Source organism: Macaca nemestrina, chromosome 4 (assembly GCF_043159975.1).
Source record: "Macaca nemestrina isolate mMacNem1 chromosome 4, mMacNem.hap1, whole genome shotgun sequence".
NCBI lineage: Eukaryota > Metazoa > Chordata > Mammalia > Primates > Cercopithecidae > Macaca > Macaca nemestrina.
This window is the reverse complement of record NC_092128.1, coordinates 54,168,904-54,188,092: the sequence shown is the minus strand read 5'-3', so window position 1 is coordinate 54,188,092 and position 19,189 is coordinate 54,168,904. Positions and strand designations below refer to the sequence as shown.

Below are 19,189 nucleotides of genomic sequence, written 5' to 3'. Positions count from 1 at the left end.
GTGGCTCATGTCCAGCAAATTATCTTTAAGAGGGTGAGAGCTGTAATTACATTCCCTGACCAAAAATATAGCTCAATTTTTAACTTTCTGGCCAAAGAATGATTCAAACTAGTAATGATCATGGCTTCTTGAATTATACACAAGAAGAAGAGACAGATGAGCTGCATTTGATGCTCAACTTTAACACACAGACCCCGCTCTTCTCTGGCCGCGTGGCAGGGATAAAAATCTGCTTCTGACCTGGAGGAGACAGAGTGGGAAAACGTCTTGGGAAGGCACTCTCCATCGGTAACTGCTTTCAAAGGTGACAGGCATATCAACAGCTGTTTTAAATTTTGTTCTTTATCAGTTCTAGCACAAAGTATTTTAGGTATTTCAGGAAAAAAATTTCAATGGCTACTTTTAAGATTCCATTATTTTCAAAATGTACATTCACATACTACTTAGGGGAACATGCCAAAACACATCTTTCAGGCAGCAAGCCATTCCCCTCATCCTAAGAGACACGATGAAATCTATTTCCATGACGGGCCGTCATTCCTCATGTTATCCTGTGACTTCTGTAAAAACCCTAAATCCCTTCTGATCTCTACTGCCATTAGAAATTATAATCAGGAAAGAACTGAAGTCCCAATTCTCAGTCATTTCAGGGGATTTCTCACCTAGTCACAAACACTCTCTTACATCCAAAAAAAGGAAAAAAGAACTGTAGGTACCACAGTAACACCAAGTCAAAATATTTTTGATCTCTCATTAAGAAAGATGCCAAATGCATTTTAACTCTGCAGGTTACCTTCAAATAAGCTGCTCAAAAAGAACTCGATCACACAAGTCCTAAGTATATGTGGTGATGATGGCGGTAACCTAGAGCTACACATCCACAAGCTGTCTCAGGGAGCAAGGCTGCTGACAGAAAGCCCCACGGGGAAGCTGCTTGCCAGCCATTTATGGCCACATGCAGGCCACTCTCCCTGACACGAAAGGAACCATCACAGGAGTGACAGGCCAAGAGCAGATGCCTGCGCCAGCTCCATGCCTGCAGGCCGCTTATAGGCCCCTCCTTCCAAAAACTCAGTGACTTCACTTGCTCATCATTCAAGGCCTCTCTTTCTGTCCCTCTTTCCTTCCTTCCCACTGTGCACAGTATGGAGTCCTCGATCCCCCTAACAGACAGACAATTAACAATGACAACTAAATGCACGGCCAGGCGCAGTGGCTCACACCTGTAATCCCAGCAACTGGGAAGCTGAGGTGGGTGGATCACGTTAGGTCAGGAGTTTGAGACCATCCTGGCCAACATGGTGAAAACCTGTCTCTACTAAAAATGCAAAAATTAGCTGGGCGTGGTGGCAGGTGCCTGTAATCCTGGCTACTTCGGAAGTTGAGGCAGGAGAATTACTTGAAGCCGGGAGGCGGAGGTTGCACTGAGCCGAGACTATGCCAGTCCGGGCAACAGAGTGAGACTCCATCTCAAAAAAAAAAAGACAAATACAGAGGCAGGTCACTCTAAGTGGGTCTTCGTTGATGAGGAAAGGTTCCAATTAAAGGAATAATTCCTGAGTGACTTTGCTGTTGGTCCTCACTGTACCAGATGACCCCAGTGGAAAATGAGGCTCATCAAACCATGGCGCCCAAGCAGATGCTGTGCCCCATGTCTCTCAGGTCTCTCCTCCCCTCTAGAGCATCACAAGTCAATCATGTTCTCTCTTTCCGTAACAGGCCAGGCCCAACTCCAATCTGACCCACAGCTGGGGGCTCACAGCAAGTCACCTACCAGCCACGGCACCCCAGGGACCAGGCCATCTCCCCCACCAGCTCTGGAAACATTCTGAAATGTGGGAGGGGCCTGCCTTCAATAAAAACACAATTCCCCAAGCCATACTGAATCCCAAGCCACAATAATTCATAGCTTTTTCCTTGTTTTTTTTCTGAGACAGAGTCTTGCTCTGTCACCCAGGCTGGAGTGCAGTGGCGTGATCCCGGCTCATTGCAACCTCTGCCTCCCAGGTTCAAGCAATTCTCCTGCCTCAGCCTCCCCAGTAGCTGGGATTACAGGCACCCGCTACCACGCCCCGCTAATTATGTTTTAGTAGAGAAGGGGTTTTGCCATGTTGGCCGGGCTGGTCTCGAACTTGTGACCTCAAGCGATCCACCCACCTCAGCCTCAGCATGAGCCACCATGCCCAGCCCAATTATTTTCAAATAACATTTTCTCTAAGTTTCCCAGGGAAACTCAGCCTGTTTTCTCAGTAATACTGCTGTATAGTTCATAAGCTTCCAGTGTTTTCCTGTTTATAGCTTTGCTTTAGCAATAATAACAGCTCCAGTTGTGCCCAGTGCTGTAAAGGCACCCTCTTATACTTTCTTGTAACAGCCAACCCGAAAGAACCCCTATTGACCGATGAGGAAACTTAAGTTCACAGACCACCTGATGTGCCATTCTCACAGCAGGTTGAAGCCCCAGCTCCATTACTAAACACAGCTTAACAGCAAAGCCATTTTCCTGCCCTTGACTCCACTTGGGCCTGTGCTTGCGAGTCTCCATGTGGGGAGGGGAACCCTGTACCTGGCTAATGTGGCCTAGACTCAAGAGACCAGATTCTCAGAACCAAAAATAATTACTGATTGTCTGACAAATGGTTTTTCCTGACAATACCTGTGCTAAGTCTTAAAGGTAATGAGGAAAATAATTACATCTAATTGTATATTTCACAAATTGCCTTCACCAGGTGATCCTATAAAGTCTGAGAGGGGTAGTCAATTTGCCCAGAGTAAATGCAGCAGGAAACCACCATCTTTAGCACAGTCAGTTCTCAAGTCTTGTACACTTAACAGGAAAATGTAATTTAAAGTTAAATATAAGGACTGGTTAGCCAAACCTCACCAAAGTGAGTAATAAAGATTACTACTCCTTATCTCATAGGAAAATAAAAAATCAGTTTGAGGCCAGGCATGGTGGCTCACACCTCTCTAATCCCAGCACTTTGGGATGCCAAGATGGGTGAATGACCTGAGGTCAGGAGTTTGAAAACAGCCTGGTCAACATGGTGAAACCCTATCTCCAACAAAAATATAAAAACTTAGCTGGGGACATGGTGGTGGGCACCTGTAATCCTGGCTACTTGGGAAGCTGAGGCAGGAGAATCGCTTGAACCCAGGGTGGGTGGAGGTTGCAGTGAGCTGAGATCACACCACTGCGCTCCAGCCTGGACAACAAGAGTGAAACTCCATCTCAAAAAAAAAAAAAAAAAATCAATGTGGTTCTCCAAATTTAGCTAAGTGAGGGAGACAGAGCATCTGGGACTTTCAGAAATTTCTAAAAGTCCATGTCCTACTCACATCAACTTTAAAAGTTCTTTATTAAGGGCTGTCACATCCAAAAACAAAAATCTAACCTGAAAAATATGAAGTAAAAGGACCAACTACACTCATCACAAAAAAGTACAGCAGGCTGGGCGCAGTGGCTCATGCCTGTAATCCCAGCACTTTGGAAGGCTAAGGCAGGTGGATCACTTGAGGTCAGGAGTTTGAGACCAGCCTGGCTAATACGGTGAAACCCCGTCTCTACTAAAAATACAAAATAATTAGCCAGACATGGTGGCACGCCTGTAATCCCAGCTACCTGGGAGGCTGCAGCAGGTGAATTGCTTTGGGAACATAGGATGTGATTTTTAAGAATGTGAGGAATGCAACATTTCATAGGTCTACATCCACTACAGAAATAACCCAGGCAGACCAAAAGCCATGTCCCTGGACATTCATTAAGTCCAGTCTCTAGGCCACCTCTGTTCCACTACAGAGAGTCCATGACATGAGAAATGAAAAGATAAGTCTAGCCGGCTTTTAACAATCATCTAAATTCCTTTTTATAAATATATGAATACACAGATTGGTAACTTGGAGTAAGAAAAGAGAGAAGCAGAGGAGAAAACTGCTATTAGGAATGCTGTTCTCTTACAAAATTCTTACTCCAGGTATCAGATGGGTCAGGTTTATTTCTTGAGAGCTTTCTTCGGAAGAACTCCCCAGCTGTGAAACTCCAGATCTTTCTCCACTGCCCAATCACGAATGCACAATTTCTCCTTTTGGGAGAAGACTATGCTGAAAATTAGTGTTGCATAAATACCGTTACCTTTTCTGGTGAAAAACTCCTTGGAATATTTCCCCAACATAGCGTATTTTCGAGGGACTTTCCCCAGCAGTTCAATGATCAATGCTATGTGATCTGCATTGGGAAACATTGCCAGCAAAACAGAAACACACGACAGTTTAATCAGTACACTGCATGCAGACACTACTACCGCCCGCGCAGACAGAAACAGAGCGCAACTTGAATGACCAAAAGTACAGGCCTTCCTCACGTTGCTGGATTCAGGATCCAGAGCTGGAGGGCACAGGAGAGGGGCTGGTGAACAGGGTGACCGCAGCACAGGGCTAAATGTGGTCTTCCCTGACAACTTTTCTATCAGCACAGGAATTCTGCTGGGTTGCGTTTTGAATTTAGGAGAAATGCCTTTGTCACCATTAATGCTAAAATCAGCAGCTGCTCTTCAGTTTCTGTCTGCATCGTGGCGCTTTTCAAAAAGAAGAGGTACTACCTCTGCGATTGAAGAATTCCCGAGAATATTTTCCAGATAGAGCAAAGTGCCTTGGAATACTGCCTAGCAGCTCTATGATGTGGGCTATGTGGTCTATGGAGGAGAGAAAAAAGGATATGGGAATGGGAGGGGCAAAGGGAAGGATGGGATAAAAGAAGAGGGAAAAATTGAAATTAGTAAAAAATCAGAAATAGATTCAAATCAACAGTGTCTGCAGCACATCCATGCAGAGGCTTGTAGGAATGACAGGCCTCAGGCACAACCAGGAGCAGTAACAGTGACTGAGGCCAGCTCACCCCAGGCCACCCCAGCATCGCAAGCAAATAAGCATGGAGATGGTCAGGTTTACAGATGGAATTCAAGCCAGAATTCCTGGGTTTTCAACTCAGCTCCCAAACAGGACAGAGAAATGGGCAGCACATCAATGGTCGAAAGGACCACAGAGAGGTTTCAGGTCTGTATCATCCGTCCTCTCTCAGCCAGCTGGGTTCCTGCCCTGTGCAAGGCCAGGAAGAGCCGCTGGTGTAGGCCCCTGAGGGCTCACTGGAGTGCTGCCTGTACCAGGCAGGCTCTGCCCATTCACTGAGACTGAGGGGGCGTCAAACTCAAAGGAAAAGCATCTGAATTTGGTGTTTGAAAACCAAAAACATGGCTCTATTTCAGTACAAAAATACAGTACTCTACAGAAGTTCAGGGTTGGCAGGAGACCTAGAATGAGGTATTCAGCAGGCACTAATACTCACCTTCGTCTCTGGAATAGTCTTCCCCAGAATGTGGTTCAAACAAATAATCTCCCGTTGCCAGCTCAAATGCCTAGGATACAACAGACGACATGCTAAGCACTTCAGAGACTGGCCCCCAAGTCAACAGCTTTTTCTCCTTACAGAAGAGACCGCCACTTTATGAAGATCTGAATCAAACAAAATCGCCTCCCAAAAGTGCTCAATACTAATTTTTTTCTTTCTTCCACATTCAAAGAAGTTTCAGAAGTATTTTTACATTTCTTCTAAGGAAAGATATAAGAGCTATGTATTCTGTTCATTTTGCAGGAAGCAAAACCAAAACGTCAGTGATTCAGCCGCACCTGTGCGCAGGCCCGGCAAAGCACAGTACGCACTCTATAAACGGTAGAACGAGAGTTCAACCCAGGACTCAACCAAGCCCATCTGACTCCAGCACCTGCCTCAACCACTATAATAGCCTTGGCCTCTGTATAGCAGACACTGCTGCGTCCTTTAGGCAAAGACCTTCATGTTTTAGTAACCGAGGACTATTTTCAGCATCTCATCATCTATTTTCATCATCATCTCATTCACTTCTGATTCAACCAAAGGAAAACCTGGAAACAAAACAGACCCTCTTTGTCCCCAGGGCCAGAGGACGCAGATGGCCTTGCAGACCCTTTTGTAGATGTCACGGAGCACTGGCTTCCTGGGTGGCCACTGGCTGTCCCTCAGCATGCCAGTATGTAGGGAAGGCCATTTGTTCCCATTTCCCTTGCTCACAAAAAAACCCTCAAGAACATGAGTTTAAGCTGGTAACAATATATAAATATGGCAACTGCTACTGCTCTGCTGATCAAAGAGTATGTTTTAAAAGCGAAAAAAAGAATAAGCTAAATCCCATTTCTGGTTTTTCTCATAGCTGCTTCTATTCTGAATGGATCTTGCTATCCCAAAAGGTGTTCAGAAGCCCAATCACTGATGCCTGTGGATCTGTGACTGCCCTCCCCACTCCCGCCCCCAGGAGCCAATGCTGGGGCAACTGCACTGCATCAACCTACCTTCTTTTTCTTTCAATGACCACACAGTGTTGGGAAGGAACCCTTAAGGGAAGACTCACCTGCCTGGGTGAGGGGCCACCTCTCCTAGCACTGTCTTTAACAAACCAAGAGTGGGACAGTCAGCCCAGGACCACAACTTTTCACCTTTTTTTAAAAAAAAGACTGCATGTGAATCAGTTGAAGGAAGGAAGCATGGTGACAAGATGACTGCCAGCTGCCCAGGCGGTAAGCATTAGTTTATGAACTCAGGATCCTGCCCTGAACCTGGCATAGGTCTGAGCAGGACACAGACACGTCACATCTCAGCATGGTGAGCTGGTGGTCCCAGCACTGTGGATGCCCGAAGGCACCAGCAGAAAACGCAGGAAGGCCCTTACGTAGGGCCTCTCCTTTCCACTCAATAAACAAAAAAGACAGCTGGGCCAATCCCAGGTGAGGGCAGGAAAACCTCATTATTGGCCCCAAATCCAAGTGGAACAACTAGATTACACACTTAATGGCCAGGAGAGTCCTTCCAGCCTGGGAGACAATCAACTCAGTATCTTACAAGCTAAGAGAAAAATCTGAAAACTCTAATGGGACAACGAGGACTTGAAAAGCTTGGATCAAGTTCCAAGCTGCTTTTCAACCCCTGCCTTGAGCCCTATGCTAACTCTTTTAATTAATTTTCAAAATGACTTCGATCAGGTCACATCCATTTCTTTTCCTTTCATATTTTTTGAGATGGGACCTCACTATGTTATCCAGGCTGGACTCAACCTGTTGGGCTCCAATGATCCTCTCTCAGCCTCTAGAGAAGCTAGGACTACAGGCGCACTATACTGTGCCCAGCTTTGTACATATTTCTTACCGCCAAAATATGTCAGCTATGTATTCTTTGAAAAAATGATCATTTTGATTAGCACCCTTATATTTCCAAGAAAACATGTATAGAAGCCAATCAATGAAATAATTTTTCTTTTTTTTTTTTTTTTTTTGAGACAGAGTCTTGCTCTGTCGCCTAGGCTGGAGTGCAATTGCATAATCAATCTCAGCTCACTGCAAGCTCCGCCTCCCAGGTTCACACTGTTCTCCTGCCTCAGCCTCCCGAGTAGCTGGAACTACAGGTGCCCCCCACCACGTCTGGCTAATTTTTTGTATTTTTAGTAGAGATGGGGTTTCACCATGTTAGCCAGGATGGTCTCGATCTCCTGACCTTGTGATCTGCCTGCCTCAGCCTCCCAACATGCTGGGATTACAGGCGTGAGCCACCGTGTCTGGCGAAATAATTTTTTTTTTTTTAAAAGGAAGAAGGAAGATGCAGGCTGTAATGCTACCCGTTTTTGGTTCTTTGGAGAGTGACTAGATTCTCTTAACAATACAAAATGTACAGCAGGGCAAATGCACACTACAATGAAAAACCTCTGCCTTCAACTCAGGTACTCCCAGTATAACCTTCTATTGCCCAGGCTGGAGTGCAGCAGTGCAATCTTGGCTCACTACAACCTTCGCCTCCCGGGTTCAAGCGATTCTCCAGCCTCAGTCACCTGAGTAGCTGGGACTACAGGCACGTGCCACCACGCCCAGCTAATCTGTGTATTTTCAGTAGAGATGGGGTTTTGCCATGTTGGCCAGGCTGGTCGCAAACTCCTTGCCTCAAGTGATCCACCTGCCTTAGCCTCCCAAAGTGCTGGGATTACAGGTATGCACCACCCTGCTGGGCCCGAGTATAACTTTTATTATTATTTTTAATACCTGGGAACTTCGGATTCTTCTCCACTTGGCCCAATTCCCTCAAAGGGCTTTTCCCTGGACCTACTTGTTTCTGGATTCTTGGGAGACCAAGTGCCTCTCTCCTAAAACATTCTCCTATGCCGAAGTACCCTGATTCTGAACAAGTAAGATCAGCTATTTGTTCTGTGATGTGACCAGTGCCAAAGAAGTCTGGTGAAGTTTCTTGGAATGGCTTTTCTTGTTTCTATGGCACTGACCAGGACTCACCATGGAGTTCATAAAAGGTCCTATCCGGGACTCTAACACATAACTGCAGAGAAATCAATGCTTCAGCTACAAAGAAGTTTCAAATTATATGTAATTACACCTGGAAGGTGTAAAGCTCAAGAAAAAGCAAAACTCAAGAAAAGTAAAACAGATCTAAAACCAACATATCCTTGCTGTGATCCTTCATTCTGTTGTGCTTCTCCAGCTGCAGAGCCTAAAGCTATGCTCCCCGACAATAGCCAATGGAATCTTGCTACCACCCCTCAGCTCTCATTCCCAACAGAGTCTCTGTGAGATTTGATGCCATTTATAAAACTCAAAGACAGCTGAGCACAGTGGCACATGCCTGTAATCCCAGCATTTTGGGAGACCAGGGCGGGTGGATCACTTGAGCTCAGGAGATCGAGACCAGCGTAGACAACATGACAAAACTCCATCTCTACAGAAAATACAAAACTTAGCCAGGCGTGGTAGCAAGGCGTGGTAGCATGTGCCTGTAGTCCCAGCTACACCAGAGGCTGAGGTGGGAGGATCACTTGAGCTTGGGAAGTGGAGTCTACCGTGAACCATAGTCATGCCACTGCACTTCAGCTTGGGCAACAGAGCAAGACCTTGTCTCCAAACAAACAAACAAAACCTTCAAAGTCTATAGGCATTACCACCAAGAACCATCTGTGACCTTACGACAGCTTGGTATTATGAGGTCAAATTTAATATATTAAATGCAATATTTTTACACTACAACAGAACAGATGAGGTAAGAAACACTGCCTCATTGCTCCTAGGTTCTCTAGGAAGAACAAAAGAAACCTCTAAAGCAGGGACTTTTCGGGGGCGGGGAAGGCAGTGAATGAGGGCCTGCCCCTTTCCCAAAAAAAAAAAACCAAACCAAAACAAAAACTCCCTTATGACAACCAACTGAAAAAGAAAACCTCATCGCCATCCTGACAGCACTAAGGGAGCTTATGCTTAATTCTTGGGAAGGGGGCAGGTGAGGAGACAGAAAGGCTTTTCCTTAGGAACCTGTTATTGATAATTATGCCACTGTTCACAGCAACAGCATTTCAAGAAGTAAACAGGACAGGAAATTGTATGGAGGGACAAATGTTCATCAAATGGAAGGCAGGACAGATAACCTGGTATAAAATTGTGCTGACAGTTCCATTATCCCACTACATCTGTGATTGTGTCCTATTTTTCTGGTTATATCACCAAACTTAATACCCCAAATTAGAAGCACAGCATTTCAGAGTTGAAAGAGTTCTTAGTGCCTAATTCAGGGCAGCCCTGCTGCTGGTGGCCATTGTGACTTAACCTTCCCCACATCCTGAAATGGCGCCTGCTCCCCGACCCCCACTCACTGTCTCCGTGGCTCCCGTTCCACTGACTCCCACGTCTCAGTCTGCCTGCTGGGGTCACACAGAAAGGGCCAAATGCCTCTCCACACAGCACTCTCTAAGTTCAAAGTGACCATCACTGGCCACCGGTTCTTTTAACTGTTCTCTTCTATAACTAGCTAAGGCAGGGACTTGGGTTTTGATACGGAAGAAGTTTAACACCTTTAATAATTTAAACATAATTATCTGGTATTATCCATAAGAGCAACGAGGGAATAGAAAGGCCTGGTGTTTCAGGACCTATCTGGCCATGTGTTGACTCAGATCATGCTGAGTCAAAGCTGAAAGACACAAAGCACCCTCTTTTTCTCCTATCAGCTGGCACTAACTGCTCAAAACAATGCTTTTACCTGAGCATTAGAGGAGATAAAACACAGCAAATTCAAAAGAATTGTTAAATTAACCTCTGAATAACAGAAAATTAACATATTTATTCTGCATTCCTTTTTTTCAGTGAGAAGAAAAATGCTAAGCCTTCCACACAACCCTTTCTTTTAAATATTGGAAGAATGTGGATAAAAAACAGTATGGAATAGAAAAAACATGAAACCCAACAGCAAACAACCCACCTTTCCCAACACAGCATGCCTAAGTAAAGCCCACCGAGAAAAAGCTGCTGAATGGGCCAGGAAACAGGGTAGAGGAAGAGAACCAGGAACTGGCTTGCAGACGTGGAGCCCCTTGTGTTCACCAACTCACAGGTTCAGGGACAATGAACAAATGAACAAACGATGCCGGGCAGGGCCAGGGGAGTTTAGAGACGATGCAACTGTGCGGCACAAAACCAGCAGCAAAAACAGGCCTGACAGGTGAAAGAAGAGGCTTCTGCCGCCCTGTGGAGGCCGCCATCTCAACCACTCTGGGAACAGACTCTGTCAGCGGGAGTGGGTGCTGCTGCCACTGTCTCAGAAGGGGCTAGACATCCTAGAATAAGCCAGAATATCTGCTAGCTCTTGCTTTCTAAGGGAAGAGAGATTATGCATTGGCATCTGGGGAAATCCCTTCCAGTCTGGAAGAGGTGAGGAGCCCTGCATGTCTGGTTGACCAGGCAGAGGCTACATGGAGGGGCTCCCACCTGCCTGCCTCAGGCAGTCTTCCCCTGGGAGATGCCACCTCATCTTTCTCCACAGCATGAGTGAAGGGAAAAGTTCCCTATACCCTGCAAATTTTCAGGGACTACAAGTGAAGTCACTGTGTCACCACAACTGAGTCTGATTCATGGGGCTGCGGGCTGTGCAGGGCCTTAAGAAGAGACCATCTCTCTCTCACAAGCCCACAATCACACCAAACACCCAGGGCCCGCCTGAGGAGGATCCTTCCACTTCTTAAGATGCCTGGCGGCAGTAAACTTCCCCTCACCCAGCCCACGGCGGATGACCCTTACAGTCAGAAAAACTGAGGTCACACGCCTCAGAGAGACTCAGCCCCATCCAGAGTATGAGAGGAACGAGCCAATTCCCACGGCAGCAAAGGGCAGAGCCGTCCTTACCATACATGCTGTGCTCCAGATGTCCGCAGGGGTGCTGTACCCCGCTCCTATTAAAACCTCTATGGAGCGGTACTGACGCGTCTGGATGTCTTCCGTGAAGTGTTTATGCTGGAAGGGAACAGGCTGCATTACCACAGAGCAACACAGACATTCAAAAAGTGTCTTCGCACACAGAATCAAGACCAAAGTGTTTTAGAAAGAAAACTCTACTTACCACCCAACAAGCATTTCCCAGGTCAGCAATTTTTACTCTAATTTTATCTGCATTCCGTGGATCCAGGGGATTCACCAACAAGTCAGCCGCCCGGGTTTTTGCTGGCATGAGCAAACAGCAGGACAGTTAGTGATTAGGATAAGTGGTTTCCATGCGTGAGCACAGTGTTTGCCAGGGTCAGTCTCCTTTCCTAAAGAGTGGTGGAATGATCACTCAGGCCTGGGACACTGTAAATTCAACTTGACAGAACTAAAACTGCTTGTTCTTCACTTCTGGAAAATTCTCCACGAAACAGCAAACTGGGCTGCCCACAGGATGCCAAGGGCACTGCCTTGCCCTTTCTCTTCTTATCCCCAGTTCCTTCAGGTCCAGGTCAGCCCTAGAACAAGCCGGCCTTGCTCTCTCCCTGTCTGCTGCTTTGTGGCGGCTCTTCACGGTGTCAGTCCATCCCTTCACGGCCCGGATTGAGCTTGCTGATGCATTATTACAAGGAACATGAAGGTAGAAAGAACACTGCTGTGGGGGCCAATCACTACCAGTGACACACAGTTCCTTGGACGCCACAAGACATCAGGGTCCCTGGCACCCACACCTCACACCCACATTGTCCCCTACAGTTCCCACTGCCTGGGCTGAGCACACACAGATCTCAAGGGGTAGATGACTGCTGATTAACAAACACAGATTAAAGGCAGGGACTAAACTATTTTGGTTTTGTTGTAGACAAGGAAGGGCCCAGACAGAGGTCTCTTGAGATGGCCTGGGCCATAAAGGCAACCTCTGAGGTCACTCATGAACTTGTCACGTACGTGAGCAGTCATTCTTAATTCCAGGGTGACCCCAGGGAATCTCAAAGGCAGGTATAGGGCCAGCTTCCCAGGGATTCTGGGGCCAGATCTTCTCAGACAAGTCCAGATCATGCCTGTATCAAGCAGAGTTAATCAAGGGGCAAGTGACAAAGAAAAATAATTTCATGAGGCCCAGAAAAATAGTCCTTAAAGTCAGCATCTTCATCACCAAACCTCAGACTGACCTACAAGATCAGATTTCTGATAAAGATGAAATAAAACCAGGACTTTTATTTATTGTACAAGTAATTTTGAAATGGTATTTAAAAACCAAGCAGAAAAGTCTGTTCAATGTAGAACATTAAACACTGATACGATTTGGGTTTGTGTCCCTGACGGTATCTCATGTCGAATTATAATCCCTCGTGTTGGAAGATGGGCCTGGTGGGAGGTGACTGGATCATGGGGGCAGATTTCCACCTTGCTGTTCTTGTGATACTGAGTGAGTTCTCTTGAGATCTGGTTGTTTAAAAGTGTGTAGCACGTCTCCCTTCTCTCCTCCTCCTGCTCCAGCCATGTAAGATGCCTGCTTCCCCTTCTACCATATTTTACAGTTTCCTAAGGCCTCCCCAGCCATGCTACCTGTATAGCCTATGGAACCGTGAGTCAATTAAACCTGTTTTCTAAATAAACTACTGAGTTTCCAGTATTTTTATAGCAGTGTGAGAACGGACTAACACAAACACCTACCTAGGAGAGCCCCTTTGTTTCCTTGAAGCTGGGCAGTGCTGAAATGAACTAAACCTCTCTTGGGGTACGTATGAGCGATGGAACCAGGGTGCTTGAGGAGGCTCTGATTCTTCAGCAAGCCCCATAACAGGAAGGAGGGCCAGCCTTGCAACTTGCAGTAAAGCAGTGAACAGGCAAAGCCTCAGGACCTAGGGTGCCCACACAGCTCCCTAGCAGGGCTCCAGATAATTCTGACCAGTATCTTAACCCTCAAGACCTGTTCCTCCAGCATGTTAATCAACTGAGCCAGGTACAGATATTCCCTGCTCGCTACCTTCCATATGCTTGTTTCCTTGTTTATAAGGATTCTGATCCACTGCAGGGCCTCACCAAAGGCCAGGTATGAGCTCAGGAAAAGAAACACCAGAACTCAGCAAAAAATCAGAAAGAGCGCAGCACAAAGACCAACAAAAGAAGGCAAAATGTACATACACTGATTCACCTGGGGCTGAGAACAGAGGTCCAGGATAAATACAAAAATGCTGACCCAATGGGTAGATGAACAACACTAGACATGATTAGATGAATGCCTCATATGTCATTTAATCAAGGAGAATCAGCAAGAAGGAAAATGGAGTTTGAGGTTTGAAGAATTGGATTTAAATCTAAGTTTCAATATCTACAAGGTGTAAGACTGGCAAATGACTTACACTGTATGAGGCTCGGTATTCAGGAAAAGAAGAATCGGAAGGGACCACCCCTTCTGCACCAAAGAAACTAAAAACCCAAACACACAAGAATCAGGACAGCATCTGGGTGCCTGGCCAGATTCAGGGGCTTCCCTCTGCTGTGACCAGCTGAACCATCATCTGGGGCAGGAGGCTCCCAACTGGTCAGTGAGGGACCAGAGAGCCGCAGCACAGGGAAGGGGAGGCCCAAGAGCAACTTCTACCCCCACAAACAACTCAAATCACAGGTCTAATGCGAAGAGGGCAAGGCCCTATTAAACGTATTGTGGTCCCCCTGAGCCACAGGATGATGTGGTTTCTTTTTCTCCATGAGAACAGGTAGCTGAGTTGGCTGTTATCTGAGGGCACTCAAGTCAAAGGAAATGATCTGTAATCTGCCACCCACTCCGAGATGTTGTTTTTAAAAACATTTCTCAGGAGCTGCTTACTTCAATCACGCTAGAAGAAATACTTTCAAAGACCCAACACCTCACATTTAAATTCAGGGATTTTTTTTTTTTTTTTTTTTGAGACAGAGTCTCCCTCTGTCGCCCAGGCTGGAGTGCAGTGGCACGATCTTGGCTCACCGCAACCTCCGTCTCCCATGTTCAAACAATTCTCCTGCCTCAGCCTCCCGAGTAGCTGAGATTACTGGCACCTGCCACCACGCCCGGCTAATTTTTGTGTTTTTAGTAGAGACGAGATTTCACCATATTGGCCAGGCTAGACTTGAACTCCGGACATCAAGTGATCTGCCCACCTCGGCCTCCCGAAGTGCTGGGATTACAGGCATAAGCCGCCACACTTGGCCTAAATTCGGGTTTTTTTCTTTTTTTTTTTTGTACTTAATATCCTTCATTAAGGTTCACTGAACACAATCTCTTTGGTGACATGCTGTTATCCTCCTGGTTCGGGTTTGTAAACAGTTACTCAGCTTCTAAGATGTTCCAAATGATGCTAGGTAATGTATCTCAATAACTTAATTGCATAAAAACACAACAGGAGGTAAAAGAGATTTTGTTTTTCTTTCTTTTCTCACTATGATAGTTCCTGAACTAAGGTACCAGACTGCTACATTCCCAAAAAGCCCACTGAAACCCAAATGGAATGCTTTTGTTGCATCTCCTCTGACTGAGTCACCACGGTAGTGACCTGTCACACGGTTTCCTTCTTACAGATAATGGTGACACAAAGGACAAACTGGAGCTGTCTTCCTTCCAAAATGAAAACTTGCAACTGCACTCTGCTTCCACTAAGAGGGGAATGAGTGGAAAGCTTTCACTTCGGGAAGAACTGAGCCCCTGAGTCACCTTCTGACACACTAGTCTCCGGGTGACACTGTGGTCACTCATTCCACAAGACGCTATCATAGAAACTAGATGGTAGCCAACAACGCCTCAGCATGATGAGACAGCTGCTGTCACATGCACATAACACATGGTGCTAGGCACACACTGACTCTTTACATTGTAAGAGGTCCTTATGAGGATGGCGAGAATATCCCCTCTATATGGAGGAGGTTCAGTATGAGGCCCAAAGAAGTAGTGGAACTAAGAGATTGAACGTTGCCACCTCAACCATTCACACAACAAGTATTTACTGAGTCCCTTCTGTGTGCTAAGCATGGTCTTGGTACTGGAAACACAGTAAGAAAAAAACACAAGCCAAATTAGGAAACTCGTGTACTGGCTGAAAGTATGGGCAATAAGGCAAATAAATGAGGAATCCACACATTCCGTCAGGTTATGAATCCACACATTCAACAGGCTATGAAGAAAAACAAAGCAGAGAAAGGAGATGGATAATGCCAAGGCTGTTCAGGGGAGATCTTTTCTGAGAAGGTGACATTCAGGAGAGGTCTGAAGAAAGGCAGGCATGAAAGTAAGAGAAGTCTGAGGCAAAGGACACAGGAAGTACAAAAATCCTAAGGCAGAAACAGGCTTGCAACTTTGAGAAACTTTAGAAAGAAGCCAGTGTGAATGGTGTAGAATGAATTAGGGAAACCACTGGAGAGTTTGTCAGCTTCAGTGAGGGACACCTCAGGGCATCACTCTACATGGGAAACACAATGGAGATCATTTTGGTGAGGGGGAGTGGGTATAGGGGAAGAAGTTATGCTTTGAACAGTTCTCTCTGGACTGCCAGACAGAGACATACTGGTGAGCAGGAGCTGAAGTGACAGGAGCATGGAGGCTGTGTTACAGCAGCCTAGGCAAGGACTGACAGTGGTGTGGGTCCCCATCGAGTGACACAGAAAGGATTCCAGAAATATCCCACAGGTAAGACCAACATAATCACCCTGTTCTAGGGCCTTTGTCCTTCAGATGTGTTGAGCCAAGATATGCACTATGGCTCTGGCAGCTGAACATCTAAGAGGGATGGACCATCCTCTTCTCAACCTTCAGTGGCTGCCAAATTACTCTAGGAAAAAAGTGTATTGTTTAGCCTGACATTTAGGTTCCTTCAAGCTCCTCAAACCGTCCCCAATCTTTCTTCTACTATGCCCTAACGTGTACATTCTGCCCTAAAGACAGGATCTTCATTGTTTCTCTTGCCACATGCAGTACCATGTGGTCAAGTGCAAGACTCTAGGTTATACCCCTTTCCATGCAGAAAACAAAAAACACCTCCCATGGGGGAGGCTGTCCTTGCTTACCAAATGGCCAAGCTGTGGGCAAAAACTGAGTGCTTCCAAACAAAGGAGATCCTGTCGCTGGTACATCCCTAGAATTTGACAATATTAAAACGCTCTGCAAGACCTCCAGTTTCTAACTGATGCAACAGGTGTTGGGGATGGTATGTGTGTTGGACACAGTAAAATTGTGATTATAAATGGAAAAAAGTGGGAGAAAGGAAAGAGAAGAAGAATACAACAAGGTATCACTCATTTGTTTGTTCATTATTCAATAAATATTTACCTTAGCACTGAATCAGATGCCAAGGATGCAAAGATAAAAACGCACTGCACTCTCTAAGAGTTCACATTCTAATGAGAAGACAATGACAAGAGCACTGCCCATACAACTAAGATGAGCATGGCCAGCAGGAGCAGAGGGGACAGAGAACTAAGCCTGCTGGGGACACAGGAAGCCCTCACCCAGGAGGCAGGCTACCGTGTTGGATCATATCCTGGATCAGGAAAATTTAAGAAGAAAATTTTAGAATTATTGAGGAAATTTGAATATGGAATAAATAATAGATGATATTAGGCCAGGCACGTAGTGGCTCAGGCCTATAATCTTAGCATTTTGGGAAGCCAAGGTGGGCAGATCACTCAAGCCCATAAGTTTAAGACCAGCATGGGCAACATGGTAAAACCCTACTTTCTCTACCAAAAAGACAAAAATTGGCCAGGCATGGTGGTGCCGACTGTAGCCCCAGCTACCTGGGGGGCTGAGGTGGGAGGATCACTTGAGCCAGAAAGCAGAGGTTGCAGTGAGCCGAGATCACGCCACTGCACTCCAGCCTGGGCGATAGAGCAAGACCCTGTCTCTATATTATTATATTTAATAATATAAAATTAGTATTATTCTTACACGTTATAATAGTATTATTGTTACAATGGAGGACATCCTAATTCATCTCTCAGAAGATGAATGCTTAAGTATTTAGGAGTGAAGTATCCTAATATGTGTAGCATGCAGTGTCTGTGTAAAGAAAGTATATGCAATGTGGCAAAATGTTAATTGCTCAATCTATGTGGAGGATACAGAGTTGTTTATTGTACTATTCTTTCAAAATAAAAAAAAATACAAAGATGCTCTAATAATTCCTTCCTGCACCTTCCTGGATGGTGCTGGCTATGCAGGGATGTACACTCTCCACTGTGGAGACCACTGCTGTAGATGATGGGGACCTGTGGAAACTGTGAGCAGGGGAATACACTGATCGGGTAAGCATACTGCAAAGACACTCTAGCAGCACCATGGAAGGGCATGCTGAAAGGCAGGTGGGGAGAAAAGCTGGAGAGAACACAAAGCCAAGAGACCAGTAAGGAGCCTCCGTAACAGCAGAGGCAAGCAATGACAGTGCCCACTGTAGGGCCAAGGCAAGCAGGACCCCTACTTATGAGGTATGACTAGCAAAACAAGATGATTTACTGGATGTGAGAGAAAAAAGGGGGACATACTGATGATCAAGTTTCTCACTGACGCAACAAGAAATGGTGGTAACAAGCGCAGGAAATACAGCATGTGTAGCAGGTTGGCAGGGTGAGTTGTATTCTGGTTTTTAACATGTAAGGTTTGAAGTTTCCTGTGACAGAGATGGAGCTGTCATGTAAACAATAGGGTAAGTTTTATGACTTGCCTGGGCCTCGATGGTGACCACGTGGTAACAAGCAGCCATTGTGCTCTTTTACATGGATTGTGATGACCAAGGCAACTTACATTCAATGGGAAATTTTTCAATATATTATTGTATGTTATTTATCTACCTTTGCCATTGACCTGTTGTATTTAACTCAGTGCTACTAACAACCCTAGAGGTAGCCATTTCTTTCCTTTGATAGAGGAATAAGCCAAGGCTCAGACAGGATAAGAAACCAAAGTTCCACAGTTATTAAGTTCTGAGCTGGGGATTAATCTGATGATACGTGGGTGCCTCTCGGTGTCTGCGGGGAACTGGTTCCAGGACATCCTGAGGACACCGAAATCCACAGATGCTCAAGTCGCTGATATAAAATGGTGTAGTGCTTGCATGCAACCTACATACATCTTCCTATATACTTTAGTTGATCTCTAGTTATTTATAATACTTACTACAATGTAAATGGTATGTAAATAGTTGTTATACTGTATTGTTTAGGGAATAATGACAAGGGGGAAAAGTCTGTACATGTTCAATAAAGACACAGGTTTTTTTTTTTTCCCTCCAACTGTTTTCCATCTGAGGCTGGCTGAGCACATGGATGTGAAATCCACAGATGTAAAACCCATGGATACGGAGGGTTGGCTGTAACTGAAGCCACTGCAGCCTAAGCTAATACTTGCAAACTAAGTACAAATAAAAAAGGTACTTTGGTCTGGTCATGGTGGCTCACACCTGTAATCCCAGCACTTTGGGAGGCTGGGGAGGGCGGATCACCTGAGGTCAGGCATTGGAGACCAGCCTAGCCAACATGGTGAAGCTCCGTCTCTACTAAAAATATAAAAATTAGCCAGGCATGGTGACAGGCGCCTGTAATCCCAGCTATTCGGGAGACTGAGGCAGGAGAATTGCTTGAGTCCAGGAGGCAAAGGTTGCAGTGAGCTGAGATTGCACCACTGCACTCCAGCCTGGGCAACTAGACTGAGACTGTCTCAAAATAAATAAATAAATAAATAAATAAATAAATAAAATAGAAATAATTAAAAAGATACTTTGTAAATTACTTTCTATATGAAACTTCGGCCGGGCGCGGTGGCTCACGAGGTCAGGAGTTTGAGATCAGCCTGACCAACATGGTGAAAACCCGTCTCTACTGAAAATACAAAAATTAGCCG

The 19,189-nt window shown here is 45.6% G+C and overlaps 1 protein-coding gene across 17 annotated transcripts in view; it reads right to left on the bottom strand.

The window, feature by feature from the left end:
• LOC105475333 (SRSF protein kinase 2) overlaps positions 1-19,189 on the bottom strand; it is a 296,256-nt gene that overhangs the window by 6,751 nt on the left and 270,316 nt on the right. For 9 of the 17 annotated variants that reach the window (XM_011730501.3, XM_071094728.1, XM_011730505.3 and 6 more), the window contains 5 exons: positions 11,462-11,562; positions 11,248-11,355; positions 5,342-5,411; positions 4,599-4,691; positions 4,133-4,225 (listed from right to left, as the gene is read on the bottom strand). In XM_011730501.3, the coding sequence (XP_011728803.1) occupies positions 4,133-4,225; positions 4,599-4,691; positions 5,342-5,411; positions 11,248-11,355; positions 11,462-11,562 (465 nt within the window). The remainder of the gene's footprint in view (positions 1-4,132; positions 4,226-4,598; positions 4,692-5,341; positions 5,412-11,247; positions 11,356-11,461; positions 11,563-19,189) is intronic. The other 8 variants (XM_011730507.3, XM_071094721.1, XM_071094724.1 and 5 more) reach the window with 2 other exon arrangements.